Source organism: Natator depressus, chromosome 7 (genome assembly GCF_965152275.1).
Source record: "Natator depressus isolate rNatDep1 chromosome 7, rNatDep2.hap1, whole genome shotgun sequence".
Lineage (NCBI taxonomy): Eukaryota > Metazoa > Chordata > Testudines > Cheloniidae > Natator > Natator depressus.
The window spans coordinates 74,851,803-74,871,952 of record NC_134240.1 but is presented as its reverse complement, the minus strand read 5'-3'; the positions used below and the strand labels follow the sequence as shown (position 1 = coordinate 74,871,952).

The window sequence follows — 20,150 nt, the reverse complement described above, 5'->3', positions numbered from 1 at the left end:
ATTGCTTCTTCAATGATGAAAGAACTTTCCTGCATTTTAATATGAATTTTTCCTTGAAAAGCCAAGGGCCTGCTCACCTGACTTTTTGGGGACATCAGGGCATAAATGATGTTGAATTAATCTGTTCTGTGCATAAGCAAGAAGAAGAAATGTCTATGCTTGCTATTGTCACGGCAATAACCAATCGAATCCTGTTCTGTACAGCTAATAATGGCAGTAGTATTTTTCTGAACTTGGCTAGAGTTGCTACTATACCTCTTAACAGATCAAAATCAAGTCAGCAACAAAAATGGCCATACTATATTTGGTCTGGGTCTTCCCTATGTGACCTTTAATCAATATAACCACAGAATGAAATCATCAGGCTAGTCAGCTGTCTAAGAGCTCTCTCTACAGTATCTAAGATTTAGGCCCTGAATGAAGAAAAAAAATCTACTAAAACTCAAACAACTGCAGGGATAGGAATGCCAGCATTGTTAACCCACAGTGATTCATTTCCCTCACTTATACCATCAGTGCAATTGTATTTTAGGTCCTCTCTCTTCCTCCTCATGCACTCCTCCAATACTTTACTTCATCAGACATACTACTTCTTGTGAGTGCTTCTTTCCTGACATCTCCTCTGCCTGTGCACTAGGGCAATGGGTCTCAACCAGAGCCGAGCAGGTTTCAGGTGCTACTCTAGGCATGCCTGGTGTTAGACTAACTACAGCCCAGGGAAGAAAGCTGAAGCCCCACTGTGCAGGACTGCAGCCCGAGCCCCTGAGCACGACCATCCAGGGCTGATGTCGAAGCCTGAAGCAAATTAGCTTTGTGGGGCCCCCTGTGGTGTGGGGGCCCAGGCAATTGCCCTGCTTGCTACCCCTTAATGCTGGCCCTGACTTTTATATGCAGAAAAACAGTTGTGGCCCAGCTGGGCCATGGAGTTTTTATAGCCTGTTCAGTGGGGCTCAGAAATAAAAAGGTTGAGAACCGCTGCACTAGGGTATACAAGTTCGCAGAAACCTTCTAATATTCTTAGGGTAGAAATCCATGTTATATTTACTATATCCCTCCACAAATAACTACCCAAGGCCTGCCCCTTTCTTCACAGAAACATGGCAGCAGCAGTTCTTTAAGTACATTGGATTTAGGGTCATATGAGTCTTCCCTAATTCTTTTCCTGTTCGGAAAAGAGAACAACACTGGTGGTGGTGAGAAGAGAGGGCATTTTTGTTTTACTTTACTTCTTTTTACATGAACTGCTGGATTGACAACTGTGCCCGGGTTAACAAATTACTTGTTTATCCATTAAACATACACAGCTCAAGCTGTAATAGTGCAAGCTTTCCTGAACTACACTTGTGCTTGGAGGGAAGTTCAATCACAAGATGTATTTAGTACTTTGTCTCCCTGCTTAGAATGCTAATGGAAGTGGTGGAGTTTGGGACTCACTCACTTCTAGAGAATGAAGTCTTCAGTAGAGAAAATAAGTGGGGGAATAGGCAGAAATGAGAACAGGTAGGGGAAATAAGACACAGAAAGAGGACCAGAAACATTTGTCAAGTTTTTTTTTAAAAAAATAAATGGCAGCATAAAAGGTTTGGAAAAATGGGGAAGATCTCAAATTAAAGGATGAAGGGGAATGAAACAGGAGGCGGCGACAAGGCAGATACAGACTGAGAAAAGAAGCCACGGCAAGCTAAACAGAAGAAAGATCAATGTGTGTATAATCTGAAGCTAAAGAAAAACTAGACACTGAGATCTGTAGAAAAAGTGGAAGTGTTAGGCACATGCAACTCTTGCAATCGCAGGGGGCCCTGAGGCAGCAAGGGCCCCCTTGAAAGCCAGATCCAGCCTGCCAAGCATCAGCTGCTCCATCCTGCTCAACACTGAAAACAACGTCCTCCACACAGCATGACCTCACACATCGCGTACGGGAGATGCCAGTGGTAGGAGCTACCAGGGAACAACCACCACCACTGTGTGAAAGAAAAGTGTAGGGGGGCAAGGGGGAAATGGTAAGAAAATATTCACCAAATAAGGGAGGAAAAAAAAAGACTAGGAGTAACATTTTCAAACCCACTTCAGCGATTTAGGAGCCTAAGGGTTCATCTATATGGATAGTTACTTAGTGGCAAGCCAGGTTTGAATTTATACCACACCAGTCTGCCACACAGCAACATATCCCATGAATACTGCTACAGCATGCTAAAAATCCTAGTGTGCAGCTTGATGTACTACGCTTTCAAATAGTTGTGAGCTAAAGCTGAACTCTGGGAATTTCAGTACACTGCAGCAGTGTCCACACAGGACGTTACCGCATGGCGAGTTGGTGCACTGTAAATTCATACCCATACCATGCAGACAATACCTAAGTCTAATTTTCAAAAGTGATTTGGGCACTTAGAATCCCAAGTGTCATTGAAAGTCTTGGAACTTAGGCTCCAAAGTGCCTCAGTCACTTTTGAAAATAGGATATGGGTGCTTTTGAAAAACCTTATCCTAGAATTAAATATAAATCAACAACTCATATCACTCTTCACAATTACATTCACAAAGCATTCTTAAGGATGTATAAAATTACTTTTTCATTATTTTGAAGTTATGGAAGTGTGCTCTTAATTATGAATCTCATAATGAGGAGAAGAACTTTACACAATTTCAAATTCTTTTGCAAATTTGGCAGCACTGATGAAACAGTAGTGTGCTCGAATTACAAGAATCCAACTAAAATCACAATTTGCTTACTTCACGGATTTTGAACAAAGGAATTTAAATGACCATAAAAAAGTGGAAACTCAAAAAGTCTATATTCTGCTGCTGACACACAGGCAACTCCCTCTAACATTAATGGAAGTTTGTGTGCACATCAGTAAGCGTGCCAACTCCAACAATTCAAAATCATGGTGATATCCTCTGGCAAAAATCATGGTATTAGATTAATAATTGTGGCATATAATTAAATAATCTTTTGGGGCCATTATGGGAAGTTCTTGCCTCAACTTGGGAGAGACTTCAACTTTGAAAATTTATATTCACACAATGTAAACACAAAAATGGAGGCTGGTCTCCCTACTGGATAGAAGGTTTAGAAATCCACTTTCCTCTCTTAAGTAACCACTAGGGTAGGGGAGCAAGGTTAGAAGGCTGAACTGAAAGTAGGGTCTTTGGTGATCAGCAAGAGCTCTGGGCAGTGGGATGAGCTGGGGCAGGGCAAGAATGGAGAGAGGGAGCTGGCAGTAATATGGTCAGTGGGAGAGAGTAACTGATCAGTTGGCATAGCAGTTAGGGGAGTGAGGAGTACTCAGAGCCCTCCCTGCACCCTGACTCTCCCCATACTCCCCCACTTTCTCTCATTACTTTTTCCCACTGGCTCACTCTTACCTGACCCTTGACTCCTTAGTAAGGGGCATCTTCCTCCACCCTCATCTCTCCCTGCTGATTGACTAGTCTCACCAGGTCAGAGCTTTAGATGCCCAAGCCCTACTGCATGTACTCTTCTTCAAGGCTCTCGCAAAAGTCACACTCAGAAAAGAAGCTTTGGTGTTCCTGTGTCACAAAGGACCACAAAGCTCGGGTGAAACTGCCAGTCTTGAAAAAGTCATGAGACTTGGAATGATTAAATTGTCCCATAAGTGCTTAGACTTTTAAAAACAAACAAACAAACAAAAAAAACCCACCAATCACATTACTGTTTCTTTATGAGCGCAGGATTTGTTCAGATACAAATAAAGTCACAAAAAAATCAGGGGAATGAAAAAGTAAAGAGAAGCATTAACAGCGTGGGGGAAATCCCATATTATGTATATAAATTAAGTTATTACCACTCAGAATTTAGAGTCCCAGCCTGAGTGGCACTGCTGAATCCAAGAACGGATGTCTTTAAAAAAAAAAAGGGGGGGGGGCACCTCTACAGAATACCACCGCATTAACGAAGGCAGGGAAAGCAGTAATACCTTCACAGATCTTTAATCACCCAATTAATAAAAACCTGAAACGTGTGAAATACCTGCTTCAAGAAAAGTAACTTGGTCTTAAGTACAAGAGCACATTTTAGCTTCCTTGACTTAGACAAAACAATGTTCAAGAATACATCAGATTCTACCTCTATCTTTCACTATCCCCAAAAATGTGCAAATAAAACACATGAATAAACAAGAAAAAATTCTGCCCATTATATCCCCTAGTAGTGAGGGACTATGCAGCATCCTATCATTACGAACGTCTGTCACTCATTTCTCATTCTCTCTTAAAAATTTACAAATAACTACTTCTAAGTGACAAAATCTGAACACATGGTTTCCCTCAAAACTTATTTTAATGTTTGGAAAATTTATATTTGTTTGGAAAATAAACAAACACATGTATTTCAAAATGTTTTATCCTCAGCTCCTCTTCATAACAAACACACACTAAAGCATCTGTTACTTGTTAGAGCAGGAAATTCCTCTGTTTTGATCTTTATAGAACAGTTGAGAGTCAGTAATTAACTTGTGAATTCTGGCTTTTGTGAAGTCATACAGGATATTTTAACAAAATTGCTAAAAACAGGATCTTCAGTAGTTCCTTACATTCTAAACAGATGGAAGGTCCAAAAGTAAAATATTCTGTGAATCAACTATTTATGGGGGTGTATATCAAGTTTGCTGTCATGTATTATTAAATTACTATCCTTAGTAATAATCATCTCATATGTAGCACTTTCTGACCATGGATCGCAAAGCTTTATCATCTTTCACAGCCTAAGAAGAAAGAGGTTAAGTGACTTACCCTTTTTCAGATCACTTAACCTTTGGGCATTGGTTTATCCCACATCACAACTTTCCTGCAGTACCAGAAAATATAACTGGGTCTCCTGACTCCTACTGCCATGCCCTATCTACTGAACCACGATGCATCCTATTATGTACACTTTGCATGACAAGTTTTAATGCTCATGTCTAATAATATTAACAAGACAATATACAACCAGTCATTCCTGGAATAGTATTAATAACTGCTGATCATAAAAGCCAGATGATACAACATTAGTGAAAAAATACTGTCGTAAACCATAAATTGTTTTCATGCTAGATTGAAAAGAACACAATATATGAACATACAATGAGGAATTAGAATGTTTTCCTGATTATAGGGTTTTTTTTTTAGATCACTAACAAAAGGCCACAAAATACATCTACCAAGTACTAGCCTACCAAAATTTCAGGCCATCTTTACTAGTAAAAGTTACTAATTTGGTGATGGCGAAACATCATCCTAGGATTTAGAGCATAAGATGCCCTGAACCACATTTAACTCCATTCAAAGTACTAAGTTTTCTGCCTGTCAGTCTGTGGATCAACAATTCTTTTCTATAAGCTTACTTCTGTTCCTCCCCAACAAAGTGACTGCTAATTAGGTACTCATTTCCCAGTCAAGAAGATGGGCTACAGTCAGGTCTCAGAACATTGAGTCCGTTCACAGACAGTTGGCTGGTTACACTGTGCTGACTCTCCTTCTCTGTTGCAGCTGCTAAATTTTATGAAATGAAGTCAAGATACATCAAATACTTTGCCAGTATTATTTTCCGCATAAACAATTGCTGTGGCTGCAAATGGGCAATTTATTCAAATGTAAATGGGATGGGAAACAGTGTGGACTATTAAAATGTGGTCCATCCTATCTAAAATTTAGGAACACAAGGGATAGGCTCTCTCCCTACATATTGTTGTAATGTACTATCTTGTGTGTATGTACACAACCTCCCACGTATACAATGACTGATCAGAGGATGCAAGTCTTTAGCCCTGATGCTGCTCACAACCTGTAGCCCAAAACCCACACTAACCATTTTTAATGGTGTATCACATTGCAAAAATGTCTCATTTGCAATCTACCACCACCCTACGTTTCTTTTGGCATTAAGATTTTCCAAGTTTCTCATTCTCATTTTGTGTGCATGCTTTGGACTATATTTCCTCAGTTGTATTAGTTTGCATTTTTTCCAAGCTAGATTTCATTGTTATTTTCTGCTCATGTTTCTAATCTCTATGACCCTTTGTATTTCTCTTCTCTCAATGGCATTCACCCTTACTTCAAATTTAATGTCATAAGCAAACTTCATTAATGTACATTTTATTTCTTCTCCTAGTTCATTAATCAAGATGTTCAAGTCACCTACACTTAGCACTGTTCCCCATGTTATTATTTCGTATGGCTATTATCTGTGACTGTTTCCCTGTTCGATTGTGTGATATTACCCTATATGAATGAAGAGAGCTAAATCAAAGCTGTAAAGGGGTTGTTGAGCAGCCATGCAGGAAAGGCGCAATGACACAGATATGACAGCCTCTCAGGTACCCAGCTTCAAAGGAGTTAAGATAACTGGACCATCAACTGGTGAGAGAATATACCCACCTGGCTCCCATCAAGGCAGCAAGGACGTTTTGCTCTTTACTAAGCCTGGGATGAAAAAGAACTCAAAAAGCTCACAGACCTTAGAAAAAGGAGAATTTGGGGTAAGCTGAGAGTTCCTGGCCAGGAGGCGAGAGTGAAAAGGCTGAGAGTCAAACATTCAGAGATTAGGGACAAGGCGGAAGCATCTTAGGATGTTCCTCCCAACTCAGAGATGGAGAATAAGCCTGATATGCCTGAGATGTCTGTGGATGGAGAGGTTACGCTTAGGTAAGGAAGCATGTGTGCTTATTTTAGAATCAACTCCTCAAAGCACTGTGAACCTACCTGTTGGGCAAAATAAATCAGGCTTTGTTTTGAAGAAACTGTTTCCGTCTCACTGCAGATGTATGCTATTACAGGCTCCTGAAGAGAAACGCTTGCAGGGTCTAACCCGTTACACTTATGGAATTGTCACAGTTGGTAGCCAGGAGACTGTACCCAGGTCCTAGTTTGAAAATGGGTGAATTGCAGAATTCCACCCAGACAGGAAAAGGGCCTGATACATAATACCTGTAGGGCTTCACCCCAAGAAGGGACAGCAGTGCAGTTAGCTTGGTAACCATGACAACCCCAAACACAACCCAGAACTCAATACACTGCTATTGCTCTATCCTTTGTTCATGGCTTTCAGCCAGATTTCCACATAACGGTGTGGCTATCCAAGCAGATATGAATTAATTTTGCATGAAAGACTTCATAAGATATGACCCAATATCAAATATTTTATTAAAATCCAAACAGTATTACATGTACTGTTTTCCCTTTACTTTTTTTTTTTTTTAATTCTGTTATAAGAACTCCCTCTCCCCTTCTTATTTACAGCTCAGGCTATAGCAGGATCCAGGTGGAGAACAGGTCTTCATGGAGACTTTGCTTTTTACCACTGATTGTAAGCATTCCTTTCCTACCTATGTGATCCTCACCTGTTGACTACCACTAAATAAATTTCTCCCTTATGCTTTCTATCTAGCTATTCTTTCCTCAAGCAGTATGCATTTCTAAACACACAGAGTTTTTCCCCTTTCCCCATGTGCTTTGTGTCTCCATGCAGCATATGGGGAAAGGGGAAAAACTCTCTTAGGCTGGGTCTCTCTGGCTCGTAAAAAAATAGAGCCTGCACAATTATGAACAGACCTTTTCGTCCTCTCATGAGTTCTTCCCTGTTTAAAAGGTTAAGGTAATATGACCATTTTGGTTTATGAAATGAAAGTTTAAGAGTCTACCATGTATCAGAGATTTTAAGAAGTTTGCAAGCGTGCGTGCCTAACTCCATTTTCTGATATCTTCTACTTTGCCACCATCAACTGCTTTTTGTGGTTATTTTATGTTTAACTAATTGTTTGCAACACTGAAAAAGTCCATCTATCAATATTCTTCCCTTTTGACAAATATTTCCTTTACATTTCAAATAGATTTACGGACAATCCATCTTGGCTTTCTCATGTTTACCTTCATCTGTGCACCGGCGTCAACCAAAATACCCTCAGCACTGTGAAAGAGTTTTAATTCAAGTATTGCTTCAATAAGAAATCAGGTGACACACACATTCATCATTCCAACAACAGTTTGATTCCTTGAACTACTGATCTTAAACACAATCAGTGTCCAGTTCCATAAAAAAAGTCACACTGCTTATATTGTATTAATTTGGACTTTACAATTTTGTCTAAATTTGTAGACATAGCCATGATTACATTGACAGCCAGTCAAAAGCTTTGAACACATTTAGAGTTCTAGACTACTTTGTAATTTAAAATAGCTTGCTACACAATGTCAGCTAAACTTCTAAAGCTTACAAGACAATTCAAATGAGTAGAGAATCAACACGTATCCAAGAAAAATAAAAGAAGATTAAACAAAGCTTTAGGGTCTAATATTATAAGAAATCACCTCATCTGTGATTAAATTAAATGCTGTCACTTCAGTGTTGTCTTTCACAAAAAAAAATTTCAATCTTTTTAAAATAAGGAAGTAAAACAAGCAAATATACCTTTTTTTGACTTTGCGCCAATCTTCAGCTTGGATGGCCAAGCAATCTGTGTGTTTGTTTCTTCCATAATCTGTTAAAAGAAGAAAAAAAAAAAAAAGTTAATTTAAAATGCAACTTTCCCCCCATCATTCTGTATGTATCTTCTACTGTTCCTTTTTTAGTTAGATCATATTCATCTTTTTTACACTTGCCCTAGTAAATACATTTGAAAAGTACAGTTAATGATAAGGGGTTTTTGAGGAGGGTTTGCGTGTTTGTGAGGACAGGAGGTGGATGTCTCATGATTCAAGACAGCCTAAAAGGTTGGAAGTAGGAATCAAGGAAGTCACACTTCAGTGGCCTCATCCAGCTGCCACTGGGAGTGAAAAGAATGACCCCACTGACTTCAGTGGGAGTTTGATCAGGCCCATAGTGACAATTTCTTGGCTTTAAAACTATATGAAAAAAATCTATTTTCTTCATTCAAGTATAAACATATTTTTACATTTTAACAGGCTCATTTTGAATGCTTAAAGACTAAATTACTTCTGCTTGAATTCAGAATATACTGCCTAAGTTTATGTTTCACTATTCATTTTAATTTTAAATGCTAGAAAAAGCTATTTAAAAGCTATTTTAAATTTGAAGAAGAAATTTTATCCCTAGAACAGTTTATAGTCCAAAAAAATCTTTTGCGTATTGGATTTAGTAGCTCATGCATCCTTTTAAAGTGCTAGAACTCCTATTTTTCTGAAGTCAGCTGATGTGGCATGCAACTTGCCTATAAAATGTTCACACTCTGAACATTAACAGAAAAATACACACGTTATCGTGCAAAAAAATTCCAATTCTTTGGGCCACATCCTCATCTGATGTGACTGCACTCACTTCAAAGGAACAACATCAATTTACTCCAGTAGAGGATTAGGCTATGTACTGTTCAGTAAGTGATTTGCTATTGTGCTCTCATGCCTTACTATTTAATAATATGTACTATTTCATATGGTTTTAATGGCTTCCTTTTCAATTATACTAATAGCAATATTTTTATAACTCAAACAATGCAACTTTACAGTAAGTGGTTTGAATACTTTTTTATACAAAAAGAATTTTTTAAAGTACGTATTTATTGAGCAAGATGTTTTGACAAGAAAAAATTCCAATCAGCAATTGGAAAAAAAAATGCCAAACAGTACAACTGAATCAATCTTGGCACTGTCCACAATGAATTTTATATATATATATAAAAATTAAATTCCCAAAATAAATAACCAGACCACTGCAAAAAGGAAAACTAATATATTAAGAGAACCAGAAAACATTCCAACATTCATTGGTTCCGAATAGTAGTCACGTCCAGGACAGACACACTAATTTAAGAATTCCTAAGTGTATACTCTCTGCTGCCCAAATCAATAATAGAATTCCTCTACAGTCACAATTTCTAGATTAGCACACCATGTGGAAAAAGTGAAGATGTTAGCCAGGACTCACTGTACTACACTTTGTATGTGTTTCAGCAACTATGAGATAATAAAATTCAGCTGGAGGACGACATTTCCAACAGAGTGAAATTCTATCAGGAATATATACATATTTCTGAGCAGACTCCAGTCCAGATGTGAAGAAATCCACTGGTAAAAAATCTGAGTTATAGATCAACCAAAACTCTCACTCACATTGACTTCATGTGTATGCATTTCACTCCACAAAGGAAAGACTGGAGCACATAGCCGTTTGAAATTTCAGTTTGAAATCTCACTCATTATTTGAAGTGGTCATCACTTTTGGAACTACCAAAGAACGTACAAGTTTAAAAAAAAATGAACTAGCAGACCGTTTAAAAACATAGGCAAGTCTACTCAAGTACAGAAGGGGAAACAATGATACTGTGCTATGCTCTTCCAGTCCCTCCCGATTTAGTGGAAGCCATTCTCTAGCCAGATGATAAAATTCGGGATCTGAAGCCGAAGAGAGCCTAGAAAGGCCAACCACATTCTGCCACCTTCTCTTCAAAGGCAAATCAGCACTAACTTATATGAGTTCTGTTCAGTGTCCCTGTCTACCAACGGAGGGCTCTGCAGAGAGCGACCATCACGGGAGCCTCTGACAGCACAGCTCCACTGCAGACAGTGTTAAAGCCGCTTAACTCGGAGTCAATGTAGAGACAAAAGGCCTCCATACAGACAGTGATGGCCAAGCCCTGTGCTTCTGGGGGGCAAGGAGGAAGGAGAACTTTACTCATCACAACAAAAAAAATCAGAAAAGTTGCTTAATAAATTCATTTTTCAGTCCCTTAGGTGGGTTATTTCAGAAAACTGGAGCCCATGACCACTGTGATGCAAGAACCTCATAATGCCAACTGGCAAGGGGGTGTAGAGTGGTTATAGGAATTTCCTTAATCTGGTATGTACATTCTGGTTCACCTAAGAATGTTATGTGAGGTCTCAAACAAAAGCTGGCATCACATCGGTCATCCAATATCACTGTGAAATGTATGTAAGGAGTCAGTATATGTTTTTTAAATCTGTATCGGGAGGTTGGTCACCAGCAAAAATAGGTTTTCTGTCAGACACAGGATGTTTATCCATCTATTCGTTTACATGTAAATTGAGTGTTCTCATTCACAATGGTTCTATCAATGGTCTGAACTGAAAGCAAATGAAAGATTACAAAAAAAATAGTTCAGAAAGAATTTAACAAGAAGAAAAACACGGGGGGGGGGAGGAGGGAAGAGGTTCACTTCAAAAATTTCTTCGATTATATTTGGGAGGCAAAGATGACATGGGCATCCCTCACTTAGGAAGTGAATGGACATCACATTTGCTTCATGAAAGTGGGATCTCAACCAGGCTTGGTCGAAAACACTGGAAACAGCTTTGGGTGAGAAACTTCTTTAGTTTAGTCTCTAGCAAGCCTGTTATGATTTTATTATATAATGTAACCATTTGTTTCCAATACTGTTACTCACTATCTCTTGAATCTCTCTTTGATAAGTTTATTCTTGTTTTCACTATATATGATTAGCTGGAAGGAAAGAGTTAAAAAGACACTAAAACAAGGAGAGTGGGATGCTAAAGAGAAAGATCAGCTCTACAAGTGGCTGCCAGTGGGAGAAAAAAACTCATTGGAATAAACACTACACATCACTATTCCCTTGTCTTCTCAATAAAAATTTGGAATCCTGTGTTTGGAACAATATCAGGAAGAAAATCCCTGTATATCTTTATGTCAGACTGTCATAAATATAAAGGGAAGGGTAACCACCTTTAAATCCCTCCTGGCCAGAGGCAAAACCCTTTCACCTGTAAAGGGTTAAGAAGCTCAGATAACCTCGCTGGCACCTGACCAAAATGACCAACAAGGAGACAAGATACTTTCAAAGCTGGCGGTGGGGGGGCACGCGCAGCAAAGGGTGTGTCTGTCTGTCTGTGTGATGCTTTTGCCGGGAACAGATCAGGAATGCAGCTCAGAACTCCTGTAAAAGGTTAGTAAGTAATCTAGCTAGAAATTAATTAGATTTTCTTTTGTTTAATGTCTGGTAAAATAGGCTGTGCTGAATGGAATGTATATTCTTGTTTTTGTGTCTTTTTGTAACTTAGAGGATCCCTCTAGGCAAAATCTTTATGTTTTGAATCTGATTACCCTGTAAGGTATTTACCATCCTGATTTTACAGAGGTGATTCTTTTACCTTTTCTTTAATTAAAATTCCTCTTTTAAGAACCTGATTGCTTTTTCATTCTCCTTAAGATCCAAGGGTTTGGGTTTGTGTTCACCTGTACAAATTGCTGAGGATTTTTATCAAGCCTTCCGCAAGAGAGGGGGTGTAGGGTTTGGGGGGAAGATGTCTCCAAGTGGGCTCTTTCCCTGTTCTTTGTTTAACACACTTGGTGGTGCAGCATAGAGTCCAAGGACAAGGCAAAGTTTGTACCTTGGGGAAGTTTTTAACTTAAGCCGGTAGGAAAAAGCATAGGGGGTCTTTCATGCAGGTCCCCACGTCTGTACCCTAGAGTTCAGAGTGGGGAAGGAACCTTCACATGGTGGCAGAGCGGTGGGATCATTTTGAGATCATTTTGAGATTTATTTTGAACTGGAAGCACAGCAGGATTTTAAAAGGTTTTGTAAATTCTATGTCTCTGCCTGGGGGTACAGAGCAGCAGGCATAACAAAAGGGATCTTTCTTTTTTGAGCTGGAGTTTTCTCTACCTAAAGGCAGGGTAGTTAACCTCCTGCAGTTTTTCAAGTTTTTCATAGACCTGAAAAGGTTTTTGTTTGTTTTTTTAAGCTAAGAGCAGCTGGATGCTTTTTCTGTCTATTTGCCTGGAGACAGAGGTTTTTTAAAAGGATTTTTCTGTAGGCTGAGAATAGCTATCAGAGAACATAGGTATCAGATTACAGCACAGCAAAATTTTACAGGCCAGGTTTTTTGTTTGTTTGTTTCGTGGTTTTCTTTCTAATTCTCAGGTGTAAAGTTAGTTAAAAACAGAGAGGCTAAGATGACAGAAACCAAGGCACAACACAAACTGGAGTTAACCAGACTGGAGGCAGCAAAAGAGGCAGAAAAAGCCAAAGAGGCTGCCCACAGGAGAGCTATGGAGGCAAAGGACAAAGAAATGGAGGCAGCGAAAGAGGCAGAAAAAGCCAAAGAGGCTGCCCACAGGAGAGCTATGGAGGCAAAGGAAAAAAAGAGTGGAAGCATGCACTGGTGATGAAGAAAGCAAAGGCTCAGCAGAATATATCGGCTAACCCTAACAATCCTTACCCAACAATCTACAAATGGGAGTGACTATGTCCACAGTATGATGAATCCAGTGATATTGCTGAATATTTTCTCACCTTTGAGAGACTGTGCACAATCCATAAAATTCCTGAAGCTCACAAGATGACCACATTGGTAGCAAAATTGACTGGAAGAGCTCTGAACTTATTCAATAAGATGCCTATTGATGAGGCTTCTGACTATAATAAATTCAAGGATTTGGTTTTAAAGCAATTTCAGAAACTTCACCTGAAACTTACAGAGCAAAATTTAGAGCCCTTAAGAGAGGACCTGGACTAAGTAATGTGGCTTATCTAAACCAGATGAAGGATCTGTTAGATAAATGGGTCAAAGGAAGGGGTGTAACTAGCTTTGAGGGAATGTGTGATTTGATGGCTCAGGTGCAATTTCTGAATATGTACAGGGAAGAAACAGAACAGTGTTTATGGGATAAAAAATGGACTCAGCAGAAAGTCTTGCTTCTTATGCTGATCAATATGAGCAGTCCCAGACCGGCCAGAGAGGCAGGGCAAACCGGAACAAAAACGGGTGGAGGGAGGAGAGAGAAACAACGCTGGTCACAGCTGGAGCGGATACCAGAAGGGACACCCTCAGACCACACCCTACTACTGGGGGCAGCGAAGGCCCCAACTACACACCAAGGAACATGCTTCTTCATTGCACAGTTTTATCTCTTTCTTCATTTTTGCAGCAATACACTCGTTCAGTTTCACATTTGTTTTAGTCTTGTGAACTATTTTTACTACCTAAAAAGCTTCCTGTTTTCATTCGTTTCTTTCCAGAAATGACCGTGGGTTACTCCTAACAATCAGCTTTAAAGGAATTTAAATTACATTTCTTGATGTAATCATCCTGTAATCAAAAGTAAACTTCAAACACATACACCAGACAGTCACCTACTTTAGTACAGTTTAGTTCTTACAATCTGGAGAGATAAACTGAGGTTGCATAAAAACAAATTATGAACATTACATATTTTATGTTCATTTGCTTTAATTTCTTTTAACTGAATTCTATAGTAGAACTGCAAGAGCCTTACAGAATTTTAGAAAAAGGAAAGATGAAGATTTACTATTTATCAAGCATAAAGTAGTTAAATTCAGACTGATCCTAGAATTATGCCATAGTGAGATTCTGCCTCTTACATTACAGTCTTTTATTTTGGTTTCATGGTTGTCTCACATTTTAGAAGCTAAAATGCTAGCCATCTAGTGATACTTTTTTTCCTGAAACAAATTGAGAAGCAATCCACAAAAGCTCAGTCGCATGTGGCAATCAAGAGACAAGGTGGTTGAGGTAATATCTTTTATTGGACCGATTCTACCAGTGAAGGAGACAAGCTTTTGAGTGGCACAGTTTTTCTTCTGGTCTTGGAAAGTCACAGCTAAAACAAGGTGGAACAGATTATTTAGCATAAATATTTAACACGTTTTAAGGGATCATTCAAAGTTAAGTGGCCAGTTAACACCTCTGCAGTCACAGGACCAAAAAAAGAGGGGTTAGTAGGTTATAGATTGTTCTAATAAACCATAGATCCAGTGTCTTTATTAAGACCATGATTTTTACTGTTTATTATGCAAAGTTATGAATCTAAGGTATCAGACTCATCTTTGGAAGGTGTTGTGCAGGTTCCCTGTGAGGATAAGGATTGAGAGGTCAAATATGGAGTGACCACTTTGTAAAAAGTGTTTGTCGCTGGGTGATATTGTATTTGTTTTATTTTTCTGTGAGAGTTCATTTGAGAGCACAGTGATTGTCAGGTTTCACCCACATAGTTGTTATTGGAGCTCTTAGGCATGAGAACAACCCATGGATCTTGAAAAGTTGTGCCACAGGTGGTATTGATCATCACAGCACTGGAAATATGTCTGCAGATTTTGCATCTGTTGTTCTGGCAGGTCTGGTGCCGATTTCAGTTGGTGAGTCCCAGTCTGTAGGGAACTTATTCTGATGATGAGCTGCTGAGTTGTTTGAAGGCCAGAAAGGGGGGTTGCAAAAGATTTACTTTATGATGTGGTCCCATCGAGTATGGTTGTAATTGTTTAATGACACCTCATACGGGTTCCAGAGTGGGGGGCTAGGTGACAACTATGGGGGTGCAGTCAGTGGGATTTTATTGCTGTATTGAAGTAGGTTCTCTCAGGGTATTTGGGTGGCCCATTTCACGATGCAATCTTCTACTCTGGTGGAGTGTCTTTGTTTGGTGAAAGCAGGTTTAGATGTGTTAAGGTGTGTATCCCAAGCTTTCTCCTGAGAGCATACGCTGTTGGTATCTGAGTGCCTGGCTGTAGACAACAGATTTGTTGGTGTGTCTGGAGTGGTTACTGGATCTGAGAATGTTGGTGTGGTGATCCGTGGATTTTATCTATATAGTTGTCTGTATGGTTTCACTGCTGAAGCTGATTGTTGTGTCCAGGAAGTTGATGCTGGTGCAGGACTGTCCTCGGGAGAGGCTGATGGATGTGGCAATGGAAGGCTTTTATTAGGCAGGGATCAATATAGAGCTGCACACTACGCTGAAAACAAGCAAGAGAGAAGCAGGAGTAGATTTCTAATTTAACCAGATCAGCCAAACACTGGCAAGAAATAAATAATATGGGTATTTACTTGCATTTTAATTACACAAGTATTTAAATTACTAAACATATAGGGTCAAATTCAATACTTGTGTAAGCAAGTGCAACTCTAGAGAGGTCAATGGGTGTTTCACTCACTTACTACAAAGATGAATTGTTTTGGAAAGGTGTGGGTAGGGGAAAAGGATTCCTGCTTATCTGAATTATGTAAATTGGAAAACTGTCTGGGTCCCAAGCAGGGTAATCGTGCAGGCTGCAGGCAATTTGGTTGCAGGGCTACAGCTCTGCTTAGGTTTCTTGCCTGTCAGATGATCAATTATTATGCCAAATAAACCAGGAAAGTGGTTTTCTTCAGGTCAGTGGAAGAATTGATTGATTGGATGGGGCTTCACCAGGGGATGGAACAGATAATAGAAAACCTGGTCGGCTGTAAGGAGGATGCCTCTGGACTGATGACAAAGAGGTGCCTGAGCCCACCTGGATGCTGGACAGACCCAGATGGAGGGTTCTGGACTTTCTATGCTTGAGGCCCTGAGAACTTCCTGTGCTGTGTTCAAACATACAATAAGACCTTACATTTTACACTGGCTGAGTGTCAGGGGTCTCATTGCTCCCTCTGCGTGTTGAGGCCCTGGGAGTCCAGAGCAAGTAGACTCCCTGAGGGGGCTTACGGAGAGAGACAGGCATGCTGCAGGCTCAGAGGTGCAGCCCCAGAAGGTGGAGGGGCCAAAGGGCATAACTCCAAAGAGCTAGAGCAACCATCGGGGAGGGCTATCACATCAAAGGGGGCTAACTCCCAGGGACCAAGTGGAGCAGAGAGAGCATGGATCCTGTGAGTCTGACGACAACCCTGGCAGCTGAGAGCTGTGGGGCCCCCACCACCCCAGGGTGCCATGGAGGTTTCTGAAAGTCACAGAATCCGTGATCTGCATGACAAAATCTTATCCTTCCTGCGAACATAAGAAATAAGGGAACATTTCATGAAACTGAAAGGCCACAAATTTAAAACTGATAAAAGAAGGGTTTTTCAAAAAAACACAAAAACAAAAAAGCCACAGCAGACAGCCCTTGGAAGTTATTGCAACAATATGTCACTGAGACTGGGAACTCAGCAGGATTCAAAACAGTATTTTGCATTTATGAGGCTAAAAACAACATCTAGAGTTACAGTAGTAGGAATGAAGAAAAAAAAAACCCCTACCCTGGAAGTTTGGAAGAGATATAAACCCTCATATCTGTCAGAATATAAGACAGCATTGGAATGGGGTTAGAAAGAAATTTTCATTATGGGCAGGTTATTCCATAACTGCCCACATCAGAGTTTGTTGCACATTGCCTTTGGAGTATCAGGTGGTGGCCACTGTCAAAGACAGGTTACTGGATAAGAAGGACCACAGGTCTGTTATGGAAATTCCTATGTTCCTAAATTTGAACCCTAAGATTTCCTCTTCCTTCCCATCATCCCAAAGAAGGCCTCAGAGACCCAGCTTCCTTAGAATTGTCCCAGGATCATTTTCTCTTTTAAAGGTTGGGAATTATAGGACACTGACAAGCAGAATCCACCATTGCAAGACTCCACTCTACTCAACTGCTACTGCAAAGCATCCACTACTTAAAGGAAAACTCAAGGTTGATGGTCCAAAAATATATTGAAAGTAACTCACTGCATTTCTCATTGAAGAAAAACTATTATATTTGGTTCCTAAACTTGACTGACACCAGTGCAAACCCTAATCACAGAGCATTGATTTCTTTGCAAGCATGAGGATTTCCCACACTGTACTCCATTCCTGTGAGCAGAATCAGTAAGAAAGCTAAGAAAGCTGAACTGATCACAAAAAGCTAGAAAAGTTAACTGTAATCTCATGAGCTTTTAAATCTTCCGCTCAGAAAACAAAAACACAGATTTGTTCAGATGGATAACAGAGTCTAGTACTTTGAGAAAGAATAGAAGAAGTTTTACTTAATAGCCCTATAATTTTAGTTGCAATAAGCAGAATTCAAGAAAATTTAAATAAATTCTTGGCAGAAATTTAGACAGCGCTTAATGATGAAATAAAAAGTTGTAGGCCAAGATGTACAAAAGTGACTAGTCATCTTGAGACACCTAAAACTCAGACCCCTTAAAGATATTAAGTTGGGAGCCCAAGAAATGTGGTCCTCAAACACTAAATACTTTTTAAAATCTCATCCATAAAACAAAAAAAACCCTTTAGTATATAGAAAAACACAGTAAAATAAAATATATTACTAAACAAGCAAAAGACAGAATTGAAAAATCTACAAAGCCATCAGAATAGTACATTGCAGTTTCACTGGAATTACAGTATTTGATTTGCTAAATATTTTCTATACAACTTCCACTGTTTCCTTTCAAATAACCTGGTCTCTCCCTGAATTACTACTGTCATCTTAACATTGCCTCAAACAGTGGTGATTAAGCACCTTAGAAATCTCTTTATAGAAATCTCTATAAAGAAAGGAAAATGCAAAAAAGTGAAAAAAGGAGAGGATGTCTGCTTTACAACAAAGAATCTCGCACACATTTGGAGTGGGCATAGATGATTATATACATCTAGTACATATATAAACTATATTAGACACATGTTCAGGGTCTCAATAAGATTACTAAACACGAATCATCACTAGACACTAAAATATTCCTATTAGAACTCTTGGTGGACAACCCACAGTTTCTTAAGTTTAGGTAGGTAAGACCATACCAAGCTAGACATCCTATACACAGTTGTTTGAAGAAAGGCAATCACTTATTTTGGTATACCCTTACTTGGGACATTAACTGTATAAAAGTTCAAATCAGAAAGAGAAAAAAATATAGGGGTTTGTGTAGTAGTCCAACTGTATTTTACTGAGTTTCCAGTAGCTAAACCTAATCTCCATTCATCCTTTGTTCACTGATTCAGGATTATGTCAGGTTTCAGAGTAACAGCCGTGTTAGTCTGTATTCGCAAAAAGAAAAGGGGTTAGTCTCTAAAGTGCCACAAGTACTCCTTTTCTTTTTTCAGGATTATGTGTTGCTCAATATTCCTTTGTCAAGTATAGGCTTGCACCGTTTCCTGATATTAAGGATTCAGAGAAAATGTATCTTCTCTAAAGTTCTCATGCTTTCAATTATATGTATTTTAACTATGGAAAATTCAATAATAAAGGGTTTTTTTTAAAAAAACCTCAAATCATTCGGCCAAACAACATAAAACAGAAAAATCCTGCGTCAAGACTGATCAAAGCCAGTTGTGTAATGAATCACTGTTTCTGTCACTCTCTCTGTCCAAACTTTAAGATCTGAAACAATTTTAACCATATATTGCAACCTCGGTGGAAGCAGCTAACTTCATCCCTGATAAGCCTATGATAGAATATCCAAGTCTGTGCTTTCTGATTCCCAGATATCTGCTCCGTGGCTCTGAAATAAATACTGTAGTGGTTTCCCCATTCCTCAACTTCATCTTCCCTTTATGATTTTATTTTAAAAGAAAAATATAAATGTATCAATCTGTTGAAATTCATGGCCTCAATGGAAAGATTTTTTTTTATTAAAACATCTGCAGGGCATGTAGCCATACATCTATTGTCTACATGTTCAACTGACCACCAAGATTATTTTGTCCGGCCCTTCCTGGAAGGACACTGGCATCTACACACCATGTAATTGCTGGTCTGGTCAATGGAAGCATGGCTCCAAAGAGAATGCCTTTTTCAGTTTTGAGGAGGAAGAGGGGAGACATTTCAAAGTGGGTAAGAGGCCCCCATGTATCTTCCCAACAGTAGTGTTTTCAAACAAATATTAACATTTTTTTAGCATAGTCAATATTTATTCTCAGGGTAATCCATTTTTACATTCATAAAGTCCATATCTGCTCATAATACCACCATTTACGTAGAGTTTTCATTCAAGTGCTTCACAATAATTCCAACATACCCCTTTGTACAACTGATATAATTATTAAGACACAGGAAGTTAAGAGACTTGCATAAGATTACCTAGCAAATCAGCAGCAGAGCCAAAGTCCAGTAACAGCAAAACAGCATAGGAAAGAGAAATAAGTGACATCTTTATGGCCTTTAAAAACTAGGTAACTATGCTTTTTCATAAATAAATACTTTTACTGGAAGGGTTATTTTACTGTTATCCTAAACATTAGGTCTTTGTATGCAAGTCTGAAACACTGTCATCAAACAGGTGCATATTAACATTTGCAGGTGAAGAAATACAACCAAATAATCTGCTTTATTTAGATAGCTTGGCACAATATGTATAATAAAACAAAGGTTCTTACTATTAACATTTGTAATTCCCTGTAGACATGTTAAACCTCCAAAGATTCATTAGTTATATCTTTTACCTTTCAAAAGGTACATTTAAAACTTGTTATGAACAAAGCATTC

At 39.0% G+C, this 20,150-nt stretch overlaps 1 protein-coding gene across 2 annotated transcripts in view; it reads right to left on the bottom strand.

The window, feature by feature from the left end:
• Positions 1-20,150, bottom strand: part of BICC1 (BicC family RNA binding protein 1) — a 220,589-nt gene that overhangs the window by 95,660 nt on the left and 104,779 nt on the right. Inside the window, exon 3 of one of the 2 annotated variants that reach the window (XM_074958792.1) lies at positions 8,408-8,477. In XM_074958792.1, coding sequence (XP_074814893.1) covers positions 8,408-8,477 — 70 coding nt within the window. Of the gene's footprint in view, positions 1-8,407; positions 8,479-20,150 lie in introns of those variants that run through there. The other variant, XM_074958793.1, reaches the window with a different exon arrangement.